Source organism: Plasmodium brasilianum, chromosome 8 (genome assembly GCF_023973825.1).
Source record: "Plasmodium brasilianum strain Bolivian I chromosome 8, whole genome shotgun sequence".
NCBI lineage: Eukaryota > Apicomplexa > Aconoidasida > Haemosporida > Plasmodiidae > Plasmodium > Plasmodium brasilianum.
In genome coordinates, this window is record NC_090121.1 from 985692 (window position 1) to 1008038 (window position 22347).

At 28.8% G+C, this 22347-nt stretch overlaps 6 protein-coding genes across 6 annotated transcripts; 3 read left to right on the forward strand and 3 right to left on the reverse strand.

Annotated features, from left to right (window-relative positions):
- Window positions 1–123: 123 nt before the first annotated feature.
- Window positions 124–596, reverse strand: MKS88_002387 (ATP-dependent RNA helicase; the record flags this gene model as incomplete). Its single annotated transcript, XM_067215391.1, has 2 exons — window positions 124–470; window positions 593–596. 2 exons carry the CDS (start codon window positions 594–596, stop codon window positions 124–126), a joined length of 351 nt encoding a protein of 116 aa, XP_067073822.1.
- A 53-nt stretch (window positions 597–649) lies between these two features.
- Window positions 650–1078, forward strand: MKS88_002388 (ATP-dependent RNA helicase; the record flags this gene model as incomplete). The annotated part of the gene is made up of 1 exon (XM_067215392.1): window positions 650–1078. One exon carries the CDS (start codon window positions 650–652, stop codon window positions 1076–1078), a length of 429 nt encoding a protein of 142 aa, XP_067073823.1.
- Window positions 1079–1210: 132 nt separating this feature from the next.
- Window positions 1211–3322, reverse strand: MKS88_002389 (ATP-dependent RNA helicase; the record flags this gene model as incomplete). Its single annotated transcript, XM_067215393.1, has 1 exon — window positions 1211–3322. The coding sequence occupies one exon, from the start codon at window positions 3320–3322 to the stop codon at window positions 1211–1213; it is 2112 nt and encodes a 703-aa protein (XP_067073824.1).
- Window positions 3323–4654: 1332 nt separating this feature from the next.
- On the forward strand, window positions 4655–7348 carry MKS88_002390 (peptidase; the record flags this gene model as incomplete). The annotated part of the gene is made up of 1 exon (XM_067215394.1): window positions 4655–7348. The coding sequence occupies one exon, from the start codon at window positions 4655–4657 to the stop codon at window positions 7346–7348; it is 2694 nt and encodes an 897-aa protein (XP_067073825.1).
- An 861-nt stretch (window positions 7349–8209) lies between these two features.
- On the reverse strand, window positions 8210–9815 carry MKS88_002391 (protein kinase 1; the record flags this gene model as incomplete). The annotated part of the gene is made up of 4 exons (XM_067215395.1): window positions 8210–8279; window positions 8614–8662; window positions 8872–9410; window positions 9511–9815. The coding sequence occupies 4 exons, from the start codon at window positions 9813–9815 to the stop codon at window positions 8210–8212; spliced, it is 963 nt and encodes a 320-aa protein (XP_067073826.1).
- Window positions 9816–13044: 3229 nt separating this feature from the next.
- On the forward strand, window positions 13045–21244 carry MKS88_002392 (uncharacterized protein; the record flags this gene model as incomplete). The annotated part of the gene is made up of 7 exons (XM_067215396.1): window positions 13045–16701; window positions 17651–17741; window positions 19181–19311; window positions 19743–19803; window positions 20068–20232; window positions 20380–20447; window positions 20756–21244. The coding sequence occupies 7 exons, from the start codon at window positions 13045–13047 to the stop codon at window positions 21242–21244; spliced, it is 4662 nt and encodes a 1553-aa protein (XP_067073827.1).
- Window positions 21245–22347: the final 1103 nt, after the last annotated feature.

A 22347-nucleotide genomic window follows, 5' to 3' on the forward strand; every position in this document is an offset into this window, starting at 1 on the left:
GCGTGTGACGAACAGTTTTTACTCATTTGATAATGCGTAAAATGCTAATAATAGTCAATCAGACGGGGGAGAGAAATAGGTAAATATCGAAAAATACACACAATTTTGCATAAAAACATTTATTCAGTATTCCTCATCTGAGGATGATAAAACATCATTAGGTGTAATCATATGAACACTTTTGCGCACAAGCTCTAAACTTCTAGGGGGAGTTGATATTTTCTTAAACGCAAGTTCACTAGGTGTTGATATGTTTGGAGCAGTTAGTCCCATTTTGTTCAAGGGCATATCAAATAATGCATCATTCATTTTCCTTTTCATTCTTTTCAGTTGTATGTCGTTATGTAAATTATTCTTCAAGATAAAGTTTTCCAGTTCCTTGTCGACTACTTCGTTTTTCTTCTTCAGATGGCTGTAAATAAGAAACGCTATTTTTTTTTCCGATGGGAGAATGAAAGTGATGGCTTGTCCTGACGGAAAAAAAAAAAAAAAAAAAAAAGAATAAATAATTAAACAATGCAAAATTAAATGAAGTAAAATTAACGAAGCAAGTGCACAAACATATACAACGTGCGTATATAAAAATATAAACTCATCACTTTCAACAAGGCACAAAATAAGATATACACCAAACGACAAACAATGAACGATGATCGACGAACGACGAACTACAAGCTACAAGCTACAAGCTTCAAGCTACAAGCTACAAGCTACAAACTACAAGCTACAAGCTACAAACTACAAGCTACAAACTACAAACTACAAGCTACAAACTACAAACTACAAGCTACAAACTACAAACTACAAGCTACAAACTACAAGCTACAAGCTTCAAGCTACAAACTACACGCTACAAACTACAAGCTACAAACTACAAACTACAAGCTACAAACTACAAACTACAAGCTACAAACTACAAACTACAAGCTACAAACTACAAACTACAAGCTACAAACTACAAACTACAAACTACAAACTACAAGCTACAAGCTACAAACTACAAGCTACAAACTACAAGCTACAAACTACAAGCTACAAACTACAAACTACAAACTACAAACTACAAACAAACGGTTAGCCAAAATTACAGAAACGGTAAAGGGCACGCATCCAACCCTGTTGGCGGTTATGTCCAAGAACATACAAGCACAAAATAGTGCATATACATATACGCGCAAACAAGCATATATATACATATATATGCATGTATTTACGTATGTATGTAAGCACGAACGCCGTAATGGAACAGGGTGGACATACCTGTGCTGTTCATCCTGGAACACCGTCCTATCCGGTGAATGTAAATGAAAATATCATTGGGGCAATCATAGTTAATGACGAAGTTCAAATCAACAACATCTATTCCACGTGCCATCAAATCTGTACTAATCATAATTTGTGTCTTTTTCTTTTTCAAGCATTCGAACTTATATATCCTTTGTGTTTGATCAATATCTCCATAAATATAGTCCATCGAAATATGTCTAAGCGAAATTTCTTTTTTCAATCTGTCATATAGGGACAAAAGATTTTTTTTACTATTACAAAAAATAAAGCATTGTTCATTTTTTATAAAATTTTGTATACAGTTCAACAAATACATATATTTGACATTTTCTTCAAGAATATAAAACTTTTTTTCTATAAATACATTATTATCCCCTACTTTTATTGTTATGAATCTTTTATTTAAATATGGTTTTACCAATTCACATATATGTTCTGAACATGTGCAGGAAAAAAAACCTCTTATTGCATCAGGTCTGATATTTTTCAAAATAGATATAACTGAATATATAAATTGGTTTGTAAATAATTTGTCAAATTCGTCCAGAATAACATATTTGGTATTTATTAGTGATAAGTATTTTTTATTTATAAAACTGATTAAGGTTTTTACATTCGCTATGATTATATCTACTCCCTTCTGTATATCATTATACGCTTTTGTGTAATTAATTCCACTAAATAATATACATGATTTTAATTTCTTCATCGATACTCTATTCATTTCGTCGTATATTTGTACACATAATTCCCTCGTCGGGGTTAGTATTAAAGCGTGTGCAGATGGGCAGCCCCTTCTTCCTTTCGTTTGAGGCTTCTTTTCGCTCTTATAGTCCTCGTACGTCTTCCCCTCCTCATTTTCCTCCTTCTCTGCTTGCTCCTCTTCCGCTATATTGTGCCTATCATCTCTATGATCCCATTTCTCCATGTGATAGTTTACCCTTCCTTCAAACTTCTTACAATTCATTATGTGAATAACTAACGAGATGATAAAGGAAAGGGTCTTCCCTGAACCTGTTCTACTAGTAGCTATAAAATCTCTTCCACTCAAAAAAATGGGGATAACTATACTTTGAATAGGTGATAAAACACTAATAGATAGATTGTACATATTTTGTAGTATATCCTTATCTATTAAATTTTTTATTTGTAAAAAGGAAAAAATTGGTTTAGGTACATTAAACCCTACAGCGCTAATATTATTTTTTTTTTTATATTGCACACTTTCTTCTAGCGTAAAGTTATTTATACTTTCGTCTGTAATAAATATATCCTTTTTAAATTTTTCCAATTCAATTTCTTCATAATTCATATCATCAATAATTTTATCCCCTTCCTTGTCGTTCCTCCTTTCGCTCTGGTACTGCAGACAATCGAATCCATCGTGCTCAACATGTTCATCATATCCATCATATCCATCATGTCCATCATGTCCATCATATCCATCATATCCATCATATCCATCATGTCCATCAAGTCTATCGCTCTTATTCTTCGCAGCAGTACCGCTCTTCCGGACATAGTTACCCTGCTTTCCGTTACCATCCTCAAGTATTTTTTCGTGTATTAACTCCTCATTTTTTTTTTCAAGAAATTCGTAGATATCAGCCGTGGCGTTGTTGTCATCCAGGCTGCTATCATCATTATCTCCATGTTGACCTTTTCCATTTCCTCTTATGTACCTTTTGCTCGCATGTGGACCCTCCTCACCTACTGATTCTTTCCCTTGATCCCTCTTACTTGTAACATGTTCATAATTATTCTTTAATTTTTCTTTTTTCTCTGATATTTTTTTCTCCTCTTCTATTACTTTATTTATTTCTTCCATGAACTGATCTAATGGATCAATTTCGTCTTTCCCTAGGAGTTCCTCTCCTATCTCATTATCTCGATTTTCCTCATTCGGGTTTTTTGTTACATTTGACTTTTCATTTTTTGCATTTTCTTTGTTTTCTAATTCTTTTCCTTTTCCTGCTTTTTCTTCTTCTTTCTCATCATCATGTTCAAAAAATTTACCTTCATCTGAGTTGCTCATCGTTAGGAACAAAACAAACAAATTCCCTTTTTGCGGCTTGTCACTCGAGTGCCTTTTACATATGTACCCATATCATACAATCGTATGAACAAGCATATGTATGTGTTTACATATGTATATGCTTACGTAAGTATCCTCTTCAAACTGTTAGCAGTAGAGCGATACGGCACGTTTCTAACTATTACGCACAAACGAAAAAAAAAAATTGATCCAACTGGAATAAAAAAAAAAAAAAGAAAAACGTTCATCGAAAGAAATCAAACAAGGGGAAAAATATCCCTACTCACACTGTTTCGTGTATATATGAACATATACATGTTGGTATGTACAAGTGAGGATATGAACATAAATATGAACATATACAATATGGTGTATAAAAAAGTAATGGATTCTTATAACTATTTACAAAAAAAATTCCAGCATGCAAGTACTATTTATATGTACATAATAATATAAATATATAAATATGTATATACATATATATATATATATATATATATATATATATATATATGTACGGTAAAGGCTGCAATGTATGCTGGTCGATCCGAAGGGGAAAATGCCTTTTGTGTAGTTCAAAAAAAAAAAAAAAAAATATATATAGATTGATAATATGATTTTTCCAAAAAGTTTAAAAAAACGATTTGAAGATAGCAACATAAATGAGAGGCTGCAAGAAAAAAAAAAAAAAAAAAAAAAAAAAAAAAAAAGAGCAAAGAAAGGAAACGAAAGAAATGAAAAGAAAAACCCACTGGCGCAGGCGGTAGTTTTTGACTTTGAGAGAAAGGGCCTTAACGTGTTCCCTTTTGTATTTTTATTTTTGTATCATTCTATTTTTTATCTTTATATCGTTATACTGTTCTATTATCTTATTTTTATTTTTTTTTTTATTTTTCTTTTCCCCTTCCCACCATGGCTCAAGTGCCGAATGCAGGACTGATGTGTATACATAAAACGAACATATATTACATGTGTGATACCCCACGCGTAACATGTACACAGTAGACACATACCGCGTTCTACTGCATACAGTTACTTTGGCGGACAATTAAACTACATGATACACATATACGTAAGTGTATGTATATTATGAGGATACGTGCTCGCCCATACATATATATATATATATATATATATGCTTATATATGCTTACATATGTTTGTATGTGAATGCCTATGGGTGAAGCTCCATCTGTGCTAACTTTTCGTAAGGTCTATCGTTTATTTAGAGTTATCTGAAAATTAGTGTGTCAATTCAGTGGGCAGCCTACTTGTTGATGTCTGGTTCAAGTGTATACATATATACATACAAATCGAGGAAAGACGAAGCAGAATGATGAACAACGCATGTATGGTAAGGAAAATTCCGCCCTTTATGAAAGAACTGGAAGAGACATACAATATATGCTTCAGCGGAATGAACAAAATTGAAAGGTGCATATTTGGAAAGAAGGTAGTAAGGCAAATAAATAGCAAATATATAGAAACGTATCAACTATGTATTGTACACTACCAACTATGTAACAAAGAGAAAATATATAAAATATCATACATTCAAGATGACTTAGAGTTATGTAATAGTTTCTTTGATAGAGAATCAAAAATGTATATATCTAATGATGGGGAAATTGGATGTTTATTTTGTAATAATGAAAATAAATTAAGAATAGACTTATTTAAAAATGAAACAAATAGTGGACAATTTTTTTTAACATGTATGAACAGTGTTCTTATAAATGATATACATAAAACATTTTTTATATATGAATCGTTTTGCTCTTTTAATTCAAATAATAATTTATTAATATATAGTGCGGAAAGTGATGACATAAAATTAAAAAAAGAAAATAATTTACTTCCAAAAAAAGATATAGACATGTTAAAAAAGATAAATAATGGATTTTATACTGAAAATTTTGGTGAGCAATATAATTATTCCTTTTTTTATTTATATGTATATAACTTAGTTGATAACAGTATTAAGTATATAACAGTAAAGGATGTTTCCGCTTGTTATTATAGCCCTCATTTTATCGACGATACTTCCTTCGTTTGTTTGGCGTATAAGACAGTGCCCTATCGACTTGGTATTTACGCTTTCAACACACGGCCAAACGACCTGTACTTGTGCACTCTCAACGATGTGGACCTGGAACCCCTTAAGGTTAGTAGTAACTGTAGCAGTAATAACGTTACCAATGTTAGAAATAGAACCAACAGAAAGAGCCATATCCGGTGTGCTTATCTGAAGCTGTCTGGCAAAAATTTCAAGCATACATGCTCCCCCATGGTAATCAAGTCCGATGATAACTCAATAGTTTATATAGCTTGCCTAGTTGTCTTTACAAAAAATGAGGAATGCCTACAACATATCACGCAATATAACCTAGTGCTAATTAAACTAATAAAAGAAGATATAAAACAGAAATATGTCAAGAGTAATAACAATTTTACTAAAGACATATACGAGGATTTTTATGAAAACGAGTCTTGTAGAAGCGGTGAACATAGCAGCAAAGAGAACAACAATGGATGCGGGGCGGAGCCGAGTGCTGGTGGAAGTTATCACAGTAACGTGGTCATGTCAAACGTAGATATGTTGAATATCATTGTACCGAACGCAGCTGAGCCTTGCGCTGTGTCTACCGCTGGTCCGAACGACAGTAACAACTGTGGAAGCAGTAGAGACGACTTGTGCAACTACAAGAAGGTAGAAACGGATGTACTAATAAAAGAAGGGCAGCACACGCCGTTCTTTAGGGGCTTATATACGAACGAGATTAAGGGGTACTGTTACCCGTACATATTTCTGAACAGCATTTTTTACAGTAACAGAATTGTTATTGCTGTACATATGTTTACAAAAAAATTATTTCGAATATATATAGATAAAATATATAATGAGTATGACATAAATACTAGTGTCGAAATATTAACTATGAAAAATGATAATTTGTTTTTAAGTATAAAGAATATGCTATTAAATGATGTGTTAGTGTACTGTATATTTGATGAGTCGAACATTAAAGATGATTTTATATATTTGACATATTTAAAAAGCTATAATATTGATTTCTCAACATATGATACTATAAAAAAAGAGAAAAGCATTATCTATTCATGTATAAATGATAATTCGAAAAAACTATTTATGATGCTAAGTGAGATGGAAACGAGTTTATTTAAAGGAAAACATCCATATATAAGAAGAAAAAATGCTAGTTTTAATTTATTATATGAAGAGGAAAAAGACTATATACATGATATAGAACAAAAAGGATTAAATTTACCAAATTTTAATTTATTTAATTCGAAAAAATTAAGAAATTTAATTTTATATATACATGGAGGACCTTATAGCACAACCATAAATGAATACAAAAATGTGTTCATATTTTTTGCTGCATGTGGATTTGATATACTATGTATTAACTATATTGGATCATTAACCATATCGGATAAAGACAATATACTGAATGGTTGTGTAAACTCTATCGAGATTGATGATATAATAGAAAATTTTAAAGATTTTTATAACTGCTTCAGTGATTATGAAAATGTCTACTTATATGGAGGATCATATGGAGGCTTTGCTGCCTGTTCTATTTTAACAAAATATAATATATTTAAAAGTTGTTGTGTAATAAATGGAGTATACGAATGGATTTTGTCCGCCTACTCAAGTGATGTTACGCATTATTTTCTTAACATGTCTGTTAATAAATATTGTGAATACGATTGCTATTTTAATAAAAATGAATATGCACAAACATATGAATTATCTCCTTTAAATTTTGTACATAATATATCTACACCTATTCTAATTATTTGTTCAAAAAACGATATGAGAGTGTCCTATCATAACAGTTTATCTTTATATAACAGACTCAGAGCACTTAAAAAGAAGTCGAAGTTATTTCTATTTGACGACTGTAATCATTCCATTGACAATTATACCTGTGAGGAAACCATGCTTATCAACGTAATTTTGTGGTTTTACGACTACGAGGATAAAAAGAGGAAGTGAACTTTTCCTGTTCTTACGTCACACCGGAAGGAGGTAAAGTAAGCGAGCACTTTACGTGCACAGATATTTGCTTGTTTTTGCGTTAGTACATGCCTTTTTTTTACCATTTTTTTACCATTTTTTTACCATTTTTTTACCATTTTTTTTTTTTTTTTTTTAGAGTACACACACTTAGCGCTTACCCCCACATCGGATACTTCAGAACAATGTAAACCGAACTACCATGACGTTTAACACACAGTCAATTTTCCTTTTCTAACAGCTGCTATTGTGTTATGGTCAAACAGTAATGGACATTCATTTCGAAGTTTTTTTCCGTAAGAATATTACATGCACATGTTCAGGCGAATGTTGCAGAGGCTATTTCATATTATAACTACATGTGAAGTTTTTGAATTTTTATAAATTCTCAAAAAAAAGGGAACTTTTTGTAGATCCATGTTGCATATTTTATGTAACTCATTTTAGACATTTTTAAAAGCGTAAAAAATTAACAATAAAAAAAAAGAAAAAAAAAATTTGCACAAAATAGCACACAACTACGGAAAATTAACGAAGAATAAACCCTTCTCAAAATTTTAAAAGAGCAAAAAAGAAAAATAAAGAGAGAATGATATAACTCGTTTTATTCTTCTATCATACATAATTATATCAAAAATAAAATAAATGTTGTGTAGTACTACGAAAGAGTAGCATTGCGAGGTGATCGCATTATCACCTCATGTTTGTTACTCTAACTACTGTTTTTAGCGTATCACATATTATTAAAGCTCGTTGGAGTCAAGCCAATTTGTGTTTTTTCTCCCAATGAAACATATGAACAGTTCAGGACAAGAATATCAACAAGCCACCAAATATCCCTTATTCATCTTCGTCCTCCTCAACTTTAAGCACATAATTCTCCAGTGATACTAACAAGTTTTGAGCAGCTCTGGTCATTTTAAGACATTAAAAAAAAAAAAAAAAAAAAAAAATGAAACGAAACGAAATAGAACAAAGTAAAACAAAATAGTACAATACCGCAATATTAAGTGAAACATGGAAACGAGGATATTGCTATTCGAACGAACAGCAGAAGTGTCCACATATCATGAATGGTATGTACAAGCGTTTCGTAAGTAAATCTTAGCCAAGCTGTGCACGCAGGTACATTACGAACCCGGTGCATTTCATTTATGTGCAATGAAGTATATGCAATTTGGTGTACGCAGTTAAGTGGTATGCAATTATATACGTGCAATATCTGCTAAGAAAAATAAAATTACTTTCTCGTATTGTTGTCCACGATATTTTGGGTCGAATGTCTCTCCCTCTCTGTGATTGAAAGAAAAAGACGAAAAAAGTAAAAAGTGAAAAAAAAAAAAAAGAGTCAAAATGGCAGATAGGTGAAGCGACAAAATGGCAGCGTTACGAATCGATCGAATAACAGAAAAATTTTGCACAAACCCATAAGTGCAAAGTGCGGTACAAAAATTGAGCAAACACAAATGATCCCATTTTCATGCGAATAAAATGAAAGGTACCTCTCAACCAAGGATGGGAAAGGAGCTCCTCGAGGGTTAAACGTAGCTCATAATTTTTTTCTAAAGTTTTGCTGAGAAAATCATAAATATGACTACTAAGATAATTATATTGTGCCTTTAAAGTAACAAAGGATATATTCTCATTAACAATTTTAAAATAATTTTTTAAAACGTTATTGTGTAAAAATGGATAATTTCCAAACAATAAAAAATATAATAAAGTACCAACATACCAAGAATTATTTTTATCATAATACATTTTTCTAATTTCTTGAGGTGACCTAATAAAAAACAATCCATATAAATCTCCTTTTTTGTCAATATTATCATATTTTTTATTTTTACTTAACAAACTTAATATTATTTGTTCCTTTCTGTTATCCTTAAAATGTATACAATACCCATTCACATTGCCATGATAAATTTCATTTTTTTCTAAAAAACGAAGAGCACTTATTATCTGGTAAAACCATTCGGCTAGCTGCCTCTCACTGATGATGAAGTCGTTATCCTTCAGAACATCAAAAAAGAAACCTCCCCTGAAAAGTAAGAATTGCGTATGCATGTACACGCAGCGAATGTATGGATATACATGTAATACGTATGTGTATATGTATGTGGGCATTTTACAAAATTTACGTGCAGCACTCCGAAATGACGTAGGCAAAATTGTTATCCGCAAAAACATTGTAAATTTTTAACACATATCTTGAGGTATTATATACACTCTCATATGTCAGGGTTCTCAATTTAAGTAAGTTGCCAAGCGTAGCTCCTTGTAAGACGCTTTTATTCATCTTTCGTATGAGTCGTCTTTCACCTTTTTTCAAAAATACGCAGGTGAATAATTCTGAATCGTCATTTAGATTGACATGTGCATCTAGCATGTATCCATGATGAAAGCATTTCGTATTTTCTTCTTTCGCGCTGTACAGAATACCCATTTTTAGCGCCAGATATAAATGTTAAAAAGCGATATACATAATTATATTCAACAAATGTGTATGTATATATATATATATATCTATATATATGTATTTATTTTCCTAAGAAAGAAATGGTTGACTGCATACGACTGTGCATACTATCGGGTTAAGTGTATATAAAACGCCGAAATATATACATACTCACACATGTCTGTTCAAATGTACCCATGACATATAGTAAAGAGATATAAAGTATATCTAACGCCACGCACAATTATTATAAGGAGTAAACACAATTTTTGTCTATTCGTATATGACTCTACGTTTTCTATTTTTTTGTCAGGGACGTAATTAAACGAGAAATTTTAAATAAATTATAATGTACATATGAAGTGAAGAACGGGGGGTCCAGGAAAAAAAAAAAAAAACTGATGTCTCTTTTTCTGTCCTTTTTTTTTTTAAAAATTAATCAAAATATTTTAACTGAATCTAAAAAATTATCATATCCGATATTTCGGAGCATGAAAAAGTTTCAGCTTACACACATGTGGATTTGTAAGATTTTGTTTTTTTTTTTCTCCTTTTCTTTGTTCATTTTTTGTTAATAATTTGTTCATTTTTTGTTAATATATTGTTAATAATTTGTTAATAATTTGTTAATAATTTGTTAATAATTTGTTAATAATTTGTTAATATTTTGTTAATATTTTGTTAATAATTTGTTAATAATTTGTTCATAATTTGTTAATAATTTGTTCATAATTTGTTAATAATTTGTTCATAATTTGTTCATAATTTGTTCATAATTTGTTCATAATTTGTTCATAATTTGTTCATTTTTTTTTTTTTTTTCTATTACCGTTGGCAGTTAATTTAACATTCGTAGTTACTGCGAATGTGTACGAAGTTGTCATCACTGATACAAAAATTATTTGTCTTTTATTAATTGTCGTTTGTTAACTGTCTTTTATTAATTGCTGTTTGTTTACTGTCATTTTCTTTAAAAGGGAAAATTGGGATGATAACTAAATTGTGTTAAATGAAGAAACAGCTAATCGATATGTGTACGTTGCTAAAAATTTTTTAGGGGATCAGAGGTCTTATTGTACTTCCCCGTATAATGTGCAAAAGTGTCTATGTGTGTATATTTTATATGCACTCGTACACGTTCATGCTTTTTTTAACTCAATGATATTCGCTTCCCCCTTTTTGGTGCAATAGTACGTTTTCATGGTGCACTGCTAAACGTTCATAATTACATTTTCATATTAACGCAAAAACGAACAGAAAAAATATAACACATAATAAATGAAAAGTAAAAAAGAAAAAGAAAAAAAAATATTTACATAATTTCACTCATTCTACTTTTATTGTGTCAGAAGCGAAGGCAACTGTATCCTGAAGCTTTGATTTTCTCTACCTTTTACTTTTTATAATTTTTTAGCTCTTTTTACTTATTTTAATATTTTTCCCTTTTTTAATATTTCCCCCTTTTTTAATATTTCCCCCTTTTTTAATATTTCCCCCTTTTTTAATATTTCCCCCCTTTTTAATATTTCCCCCTTTTTTAATATTTTTTTTTGCGTTAAAAACGGTTTTACATTGCATGTTCAGGTGTTTTCTACATGTAGTATATACATATGTGTGCATATATAAGTGTCTACAAGCGAATTCGAAATGGTAAGTGCTTCTAAATGTGAAATGTAAAAATGTGAAAATAAATTATGTAAAAGGGAATATAAGAGAGGCAAATAGGATACGGTATAAAATGTAAAGGTCGTAATGTAAATGAGCCAAGTTATACCCTCCCATATTTTTATACTAACACGAATTGTGTATATTTCATTTGCGTGTTTTTACTTCCATACAATGTTCTCATTTTAAAGTAAAAATAATTTTTGTTCAGGTTAAAATATGTTATGCTAAAATGTATAATTTAGGAATCTCATTAATTCCTTTTTTTTTTTTTTTTTATTTGTTTGTTTATTTGTATGTTTACATAATGAAGTAAATTAAAGATGATCTACAATGGTTTAACATTTTTAACTGTTTGAATGTATGTATTCGCTTGTAAGTATTGCTTAGGAGTGTGTACATGTATGAAATATTATGAAGTATACATGTAGGTACGCATGCGAGTGTTCATTTTTGTGTGTTCTTCATTAACTTTTATTATAAGAAAAATATGTTAAACATATAGTAACCAATTCGTAATTTGCAAAAATCGAGAAAAATAGATAAATCGATTTATAATGATGTACACAAGCATATTTTTGCATGAATAATAATTATTGGGAAAAAAAAAAGAACAAAAAAATAAATTGAGATATTTTTAAAGGTGTTTTTTATATTAAAAATGGCATTATAAAATTTTTTTTTTCAACAAATAGGATAAACAGGTTAGATTGTTTTTTTTTTTTTGCTCCAACAAGTGTGGTAGCACATACAAAACAATAAAATTTGTTTCATCATAGGTCATACATAATTGTAAAATTGTTTTTAGTGTAAGAAAAAAAAAAATAATAAATAAAATAATAAAACAATAAAGCAGTAAAACAATAAAGCAGTAAAACAATAAAGCAGTAAAACAATAAAGCAGTAAAACAATAAAGCAGTAAAACAATAAAGCAGTAAAACAATAAAGCAGTAAAACAATAAAGCAGTAAAACAACAAAACAGTAAAACAGTAAAACAACAAAACATTAAAACAATAAAAATTGGAACATAATTTTTAGGAATAACAAAGGTTAACATAAAATTAATCTGACAGACAAGTTAAATAAAGCAGCAAAAAATGAGATCATAACAGTTATTCTACTATGGCGCATGTTACAAATATATACATGCACATGTAATCACTTGAGAAACCATCACCCGTGCACAATTAACTATCTACTCATCTATTTATGTGTATACCCACATATATAAGTATATATGTACATATGTACACAGGTACGCACATATATATATATATATATATATATGTAGCGTACGTGTGGGAGGTCACTATGGCCTTAAGGATGTTATTCTTCACAATTATTATTATGAAGAGTAGCTTTCAGTAGTAGTTTATAATTCCATTCCTGTCGCTGTATATTTAAAGAAATACACGAACGCACATAACGACGTGTGCTTAACGCATATCATATGTATACGCATATGTAAATGAACACACGCACAGTCGTAAAAACGCACACGACGGCCGCCGCGAATGCCCATCACTGTGTAATTTCTAAAGAGGGTGAATATGAAAAAATATGAAAATGATTCAAGTGTTCCTTCGGAAATGTGCAGCCTCTTAAAAGACTGTGTGCAGGTAAGAACAGAGGGAAGAGAAGGAACAAAATTAATAATGAACGAACTGGAAAAAATGAGCGCTTTGACAAAACTGGCAGTACTGAAAAAACGAACTCATGTAACGGAAAGCGATGAACAAAGGGGAGGGACCTACATATCTCCTGTAGCTAATACGGGGGAAAATAAATATGATGAAAATAGCAAAAGAGAAAGGGGATACAATAAACTTGCTTCAGAAAACATGTCAGATAGTACCAATTCGTCAACCAATCAGATGAATAAGAAATTTAAAAAGAAAGAAAAAAATAATGGGTTGGAAAAGATAAAACGTAAGTTTTCTTCACTCGTTAGTATTATAAGTAATAAAAGAAAAGAAGAAATAAAATATAACCATAAAAATGAAAAAGAAATAGAATTTACTGGATGTAGTAACCATATGAATGGAAATAAAAAAAAAAAAGACCTTAGCATGTCGGGTCATGAAAAAAGTAAATTAAAAAAATTATTGAGCAGTAGAAGAGGGTATTTTTTCAAAAAAAAAAATAATTTGAAGGAAAATAAAAAATTCCAAAATTGTAAGCCTTTTAAACACTTTTTAAAAAAAGATAAATTAAATACATTCGTTAATACAGAAATGGGAAAACCAAAAAATTTTTCAAAAAAAGAAAACAAAAATTTTTCTCAATATTTCTTCAACTGGTGTAACAATAATATGAATGGAGCTCATTTAGAAAATATTAAAAAGATATTAGACATATGTGATGAACAGTTAAAAGATGTTATAGAGATATCTAAATTTGATATCGATTTAGATATTAACTCATTTTATTCCAATTTTATAAAAGAAAATAGTGATCACTCTATTTTAACTTTTAACATTTATCATAATAAAAATATATATGACATAAAAGAGCATAGAGGGTATACAAATGAAAAAATCGTTAGTTACAAACAAACATCTTCCCTTAATTTTAATATGTATGTGTTCAGTATTTCCATTCAGGAGTTCTGTTATTTTTACTACAATGTATGTGGTTGGGGTGAACAGCATAGGGGAAGTCGCGATCCCCAAATGGAAAGTGATGATGACAGGATTTGCCAAAATTTTAAATGCAATAATTATTGTGTCCACAGTCGTAATTACAAGTATGAAAAGCAGAGTAATTGCAGTAGCCTAAATTTAGAGAAGGATAGAAGCTTAAATGACAATACAGAAAATGCAAAAAATAATGAAGAAAAAAAAAATGTATATCATCTAAACGAATTAGGTAAAACAGATGCACATAATTTTATCCATGATGAAAATTTTGTTAAAAGTGAAATTGGTCAAGAAGAACAATACACATATGCATGTACTAGTCTCAATGCATGCAATAGTGCGAAGAAGGGTACAGATAATAACTGCGGACTCGTGAGTGATACCATAAATTGGAAACGCATATATAAGAGTAGTAATCCGGATGAGGTGGAATTAAAAAGTTTATATACCCTACAAATAAGCGGAAGTACTCCGAAATATAGGGCATTTTATGCAATAAGTGATAGTGCAGCTGATGGGATGGGTGGGAAGCTGAACAAAATGGAGAATGTAAAGAAGGTAGAGAGGCGTGGAATGAAGAAGATGGAGACAGAAACTACGACGGAGAAATGTGAAAAACAGAAGTCGACTCGTAAAAATGATAGTAATAAATATGGCAAGGACAAGTACAAAGAGACAAAGTGCTGTATGAAAAGAAACAGTTGTAAGGGTACAATACAGAATAAGTATAACGACTGGGAGAAGCAAAAGGATACTAGTGACGATAATCCACTCCTGTTAAACAAATCAAATTGTGCATACAACATTTTTGCGTATAACAAAATTAATTCGTTAAAAAGCGGTAGTAGTTTGCATTTTAATTATAGTAGACGAGGAAATACATATTCCAAAGAAAATAAAAATTTGCAGAAGAACAAAATAAGAAAATTTTTTACAGAAAAATTGAAAGGGAACAAAAAGGAATCATATACTAATACTGCTACTCGGGGTAATATCATATGTAATAGTAATAATCAAAAGGAATGGGCAATAAATCAAAACGTGGGAGATGCAAAGTTATTGGTAGAAAATATTAATGATAAGTCTAATAATAACTTAAGTTCAAAACAAAAGAGAACAAAACTATTTTTAATGAAATTTAAAAATTTTTACAAAAGTAGGACGACAGGGGGAGTGCTTAACAGGGATACAAATGTAGATGTACCAACATGTAATGATATGAGTAATGGTGGGGAGTATATAAAAAAGGTGGAAAACACAGGTAACAATGGCTGCTTTTGTAGTGAACGCATTTTTAAGAAATATACCAACCACAAACAAAACAACAAAAATTATGGCGAGAATGCCGAGATTGACCTGCATAACCAGAATGACCTGTATGACCAGAATGACCTGCATAACCGGAATGATCTACATAACCAGAATGATCTACATAACCAGAATGACCTGCTTAATCAGAATGATCTGCTTAACCAGAATGATCTGCATAACCAGAATGATCTGCTTAATCAGAATGACCTGCATAACCAGAATGACCTGCTTAATCAGAATGACCTGCTTAATCAGAATGATCTGCTTAATCAGAATGATCTGCATAACCAGAATGACCTGCTTAACCAGAATGACCTGCTTAATCAGAATAAACGATTACAAAATGGTCACTGGAGGGCATTTCATGCTGAAGAGAATATTCAAAACTTTTCAAATAACTGCTTCAATGGGAATGTACAAAATAAAGGTGAATTTCTAACAAACCAGTTGGTTGATAAGAATTTTAAGGACATATACTACATCCAGAGAATAAATGCGGACAATGATTCCTTTTCTGTTTTTATCAAAATATACCAGATATATATTTTTTCAAAGAAAAGTGACAACTACAATGAGCAGAAGGAGACACAGGAGGGTACTACAAATTATGGTCATACGGATATAAACCGCAGTAAAACGTCTGTATGTGTTTATGCTATTATTCTTCTTAAAAATAATTTTTTAAAATATATAATAAAGAAAAAAATACTTAATGAAATTAGCAATTGTATAAATAAATGGAAAAACTACGTAACAATAAAAGCTGAATATATAAAGGATGGGAAAATACCCATGTCAATTAAATGGAGTTATGAAAATATTGATTCTTTTAATTATATAGTAGAAAAACTGGAATATTTTATTAATGATTTTTTGAAGGAAATTCTATCAAATATAGCCATTAATGTGATTAACTTTTTCGGTATCAGTGAAAATAAAACTTTAGAAAATTATTTTGAATGCTCAAGCAAAAATATTTACCATTTTATAAATAAGAAAAAGCTCTCTTTTAAAAATATGTACATTAATTTCTTAAGAGAAAGCCAAGAAAAAAAAAAAAAAAAAAAAAAAAAAACGAAAGAAGTGGAAGGAAATGTACTAAACAGTGGAGGAAAACATTACAACAAATGGGCATATCATCCTTATTTATTCAAAAAGAATGAAAATAAAAATCAGCCTTTTTCTTATGATAAAAATAAATCTCTATCGAATCATGCAAGTTACAAACCAACCTTTTATTATATTACTTCTCATCAGGTAGCGAACAACTACATTGCATATGTAAATAGTATTTATTTCAGAAGGATTATTTTGTTATATGTTTTCGTTATTTTCATCTACATGATGATAACTAGCACCATTTTTTATTTATAAAAAAAAGACTAGAATGGGGTCCCTCAGGAGTGCATGTGATGAAAGTGAGCATCAACCACTGCTTCGCTTAGTAATATGTGTATATAGCTCCACATTGATTTACATATACATAAATATATACACACGTACATATATATATATATATATATATATATATATATATATGGGAGCATTTACGCATGTAACGTATGATTAAGATATTGTATTGTTCATGAAAGATTATTTTACACGAATCATGCATAACGCTGTGTCTTTTTTTTTTTTATACGTCAATTTTTTTAATAATTTTTTTATTTTGTATTTAATTACAAAAAAAAGAAAAAGAAATTTACCTTACTTGTTAATGTCTTTTTTAAATTTTTTTTTTTCATTTTTACGTATTGTAGCTATTCATTTTTTTTACCATTTTGTTATTGCTGGTCATTTTTTTTTTTAAACAATTATGTAGAAAATTATGTGCTAATCTTCCAAGTCATCATTTTAACTGATAGTTTATGAAAATCATTTGATACTTGAAAAAATAGGAATTTTATTTTGATAAACAAACATTTTAAAAAAGAAGCGGAAAGAAAATGCTTAGTCACTAAAAATTATAAAAAAGAAAGAAATTTTTTATTTTTCAGATGATGATCCAATATCGTCCAATATCTGCTTCAACATATTTTGGTTCGACTTTTTTAAAGGCATTTCATGTATGCACACATTTTTCCTATAATACATCTATAATTACATTTTTTTCCTTATTATAATAGAAGAATAAACAACAAAAAAAAGGAAACAAAAAATTTTTATAGTGCAACATGCGTAACAATTGTTATTGAATTGTGGAAAGGTTTTGGCGAATAATATTAAAATAAATGATATAAAAGTATCTAATCTGTGCGACGAGTTTCCCATAAAAATAGTTGGCAGTGACCAAAATGGTACTGCTACAACATGTGTACATTCGGAAAATTACTAAAAAGTAAAACGACAAATAAACTATATATAAATGGATAGTTAAAAAGTTTATTTCTTAACATATTTCCTTTCTTTTATTTTATACTTGTTTTAAGGTCATTTTTAAATAGGCAAAACACGTTTCTACATGTAAAAAGAGTTTTGTGTTAATAAATAGGAAAATGAAGAAATCGTTCTGCAAACAAATTAGTACATTTTTTTTATTATGTTTTACGTATACATGTGGAATATCATTTTCCCTGCTGCGAAATTGTAATATTTACAATTTTTTGTGCTTAAATTTTTTTTTTTTCCCCTCAAACATGTGTATATATTTATATATGCATACATATATATATTGTACTCATTCTTAAATATAATATTCAAATGACACCATTTTATTATATTGTCAGAACTATATAAAGAAAAAATAATAAGGCAAAAATAAATAAGCAACATGTAATATTTTCATTTCTTTTGCTTTATATTTGCTCATTGTTAGCATCTATGTTTTATTTTGCTTTATTTTGTTATGCATCACTTTGCTGCACTTTGTTTCTACAATATTCGCAATATGTGCATTCTTGTAGAAAGGATGACAAACATGTTTATACATTTAAAATGGATGAACCATATAAACATATGCTCGATGTAATTAAAACTTTTTTAAATTGCTATGCATTTCATCATGTTTCACTTGTACGAGTAGCGACTATTTTATAGTAAAAAAAACAAGCAAAATTTTCTCATTACTAATTGTTCATTGTTCATTGTTCATTGTTCATTGTTCATTGCTCATTACTCGTTACTCATTACTCATTACTCATTACTCACTACTCATTATTCACTACTCATTACTCACTACTCATTACTCACTACTCATTACTCACTACTCATTACTATTTTTATTTTTATTTTTATTTTATATTTTTTTTATTTAATTTTTTTTATTTTAATATTTTTTGTAAAAATGAGGAATCCATACACAATTCATACTAAACATAATGAGCAGTTCGTTTATAAAGAAAATATATCTGAACGCTTACTCTCTGTTTTTCTCATTATATATTTATTAGTAGTGTTGTATGTACTAAAAGATTTACCATATAAAAAAATAATACTTTTCTATATTTTGTCATGTTTGTTTCTTTTTAAAGTAACTTTTATATGTTTGCCTAAATTTATACGCTTCTTAAATGAAAAAGGTAAATATATAAATAAAGAGAATAATTATGTGTACATAAACATGTATGTTGGTGTCTTTATCTACAATAGCAGAGTTTTCTACCGTGTTATGGCTCACGTTTACAGCATTCCTTTTAACCGTTACTTTAAATATATGGATATGTATGTATGGGTGCATATAAATATATATGTATATACATATATAATAAAATCAAATGTGGTTCCTTCCATTCTACAGGGTTATACGGCGTGGATTTAAATAAAATAAGCAAAGATAAAGTAGCAGAACCAATTGGCTTATTTCCATCGATTTTGTATTTTATCTTTGTCTTAATTTATCAGTTGATATATTATAATGATCATAAAATTGTTAACAAATAAAGAAAACAAAAATAGCATACCATTTTTATTATCTTTATGTTAATACTTTTTTTTTTTTTATTATATGTTTTATTATATGTTTTGTTATATGTTTTATTATATGTTTTATTATATTTTTTGTTATATGTTTTATTATATTTTTTATTATATTTGTTATTATTTTTTTTTTCATGTGTATATATAGCTTTTGGAGTATAATGCTGGGTTATTGTCAATTATTTTCATGACCTTTTTGGTATAAATATAAAAAGACACAAATAAATAAAAAAAGAAAAAGTTTATATAAATAAATTTATATATATATATATATATATATATATATATAATGACTGTGAAGCATGAAATTTTAATGCCTTTTCTTACATTCATTTGTAAATTTAAAAATTACATTTATTTCCCATTTTGCACTTTTCATCAAGGGGTTCATAGATGATGTTCTTGAATTGAAATGGAGATATAAAGTTATTTTACCGTTTTTCGGTTTCCTTTTTTTTAAATATAGAAAAATATATGTACCCACATACGATTATTTCTATGACTAATGGGAATTATTGTGTGCATTTATATGTGCATACGTATTTATATATATATACACACACATATATATACACACACACACATATATATATATACACACACATATATATATATATATACACACACATATATATATATATACACACACATATATATATATATATATATATATATATTGGTGCATTTTTTTTATTTTTTTTTTTCTAGCTAGTTTACCCTTGTTATTGTCGTATTCAGGAGAGACCAATATTCGAATTCCTAGTTTTTTAAACTTTATATTTAAAGAAAGAATTATAAATATTGGCTTTTTTTATTATTTGTACATTATATTATTATCGGTGTTTTGTACCAACGCAATAAACATATATGCTGGTACGTGTATATTGTTGTAAAATTTTTTTTTTTTTTTATTTTGTAATTTTTCTCCTGCACATTTTTAATGTTTCCACTTTTTTATGTATGCATGTTACTCTTATTTTCTCTTCATATTTTTGTTTACTTTTTGTTTACTTTTTGAAGGCATTAATGGATTAGAGATTGGTCAGAGTTTAATTATATCCTTTTTTATTTCCATACACAATTTAACTGTAACATACATAATATATATATTCATTTATATATTTACGTGCGACTAATGGATATATGCAAGTGTTCATGAATGTGCAAATAAGTACGTCCATAAGATTATTTATATAAATGTATATATATATATATATATATATATATATATATATATATATGTGTGTGCATATTTTATATTTTATGTTTCATATTTTCCTGCACAGTTCATAATTTTTTTGCATGTGTAAGCCCATCTTTTGGGTCTATATTTATGCTCCACTTACATTATGACAAGATACTTGAAAATTCACATATTTATGTTTTTTCCCTATAGGAAATAATATTGAATGTAGGAAACCCCCAAATAGAAGGCGGATTAATTTTAAAGCAGCATTTTTTGTCGATAATATTTACCTTACCCTTTATATCAATAAATTTAGCTACATTTGCTTTTAATTTTTATCCTTCAAAGGGATTTGTTGGAAATACACTAACCTATTTTTGTGGAATTTTTTTAGCTGTTGTTTCAATATTTGGTCATTACTCAAAAACATTGATATTATTTTTAATTCCACAATTTTTGAACTTTTTTCTTTCCCTACCACAGTTATATAATATAGTCCCATGTCCAAGACATCGATTACCAGTTATAAATACAAAAACGAATAAATTAAATTATTCACACAATTATACATTAATAAATATGATTTTATATTTATTTGGCCCTCTATCTGAGTATCATTTGGTTATTTTTCTCTTATCTTTTCAATTTATAACGTGCTCTGTTGGATTATTTTTAAGGTATTTTATTGATACTACATAGGAACTACACGTTTTACCATACATGCACCCTTTCCCGTACATAATTGTGTGTGTGTTACATTTGAGAATTTTTTTTTTTTTTTTTCCATCCCAAATGTATAAATAAATGCGTACATGTGTACATGTATAACCGTATATAACTGCTTACATGTGTAACTGTATTTATGTATATATATTATATGCGTATGTGGATCGTATACTCTTTTTTTGCATACACAACGAGAAATAACTATTACTGGAAATTATGTTTGGTAAAATTGCAACAATAATACTCTAAATTGCTAAAATTGGTTAATTTTTAACGAACGAAAATTTAGTTTTCCTAGCTGAAGTTGCTTCAGCATTCAGGAAGTTCTTTAATTATTGGTTATATTTTTATTTTAATGTTTTTTCTTTTTCTTTTTTTTTCGTTTTTTTTTTTTAATATTTTTTTTCCTTTTTTTTCTCACATATTTTAACGTTATTACCTTCTTTTTTCCACCATGACTTTTATTTTCCACACTTCCCACATTTTTTTTTCTATCAATTTTTTACTTTTCTCTCTATATGCACTTAACACAGGTGTAACAACTGTTAATTTAAAAAAATTAAAAATAAATATTGCTTAGCGAAAGATCGAGTAGTAAACGTGTAATAACATGGTAACAAAGAGCTTATTATACAAAAAAATGTCGACATATTTGTGCTTATGCATATATATATGTTTTCCCTGTGGAAATAATATTTGGTATAATAAAGATAATAAAGTTCGATATTCTTATCACATGCTGAGAAGAAATAATAGGTACAAGCGTATGCGCACTCATAATATACATACATGTTTACACATATGCGTATATGTTCGCATAATATACATACATGTTTACACATATGCGTATATGTTCGCATAATATACATACATGTTTACACATATGCGTATATGTTCGCATAATATACATACATGTTTACACATACGCATATATATATGTATTAACTAATAACCTATGTGTACAAACTTTATTCTCTTGACCACTAACATAAATTTCATTTTGATTAATAATGGTTAAATAATAAACTCCAACATAATGGGGACACTTTTAACTCCTTTTAATTTGTTTCCAAGTT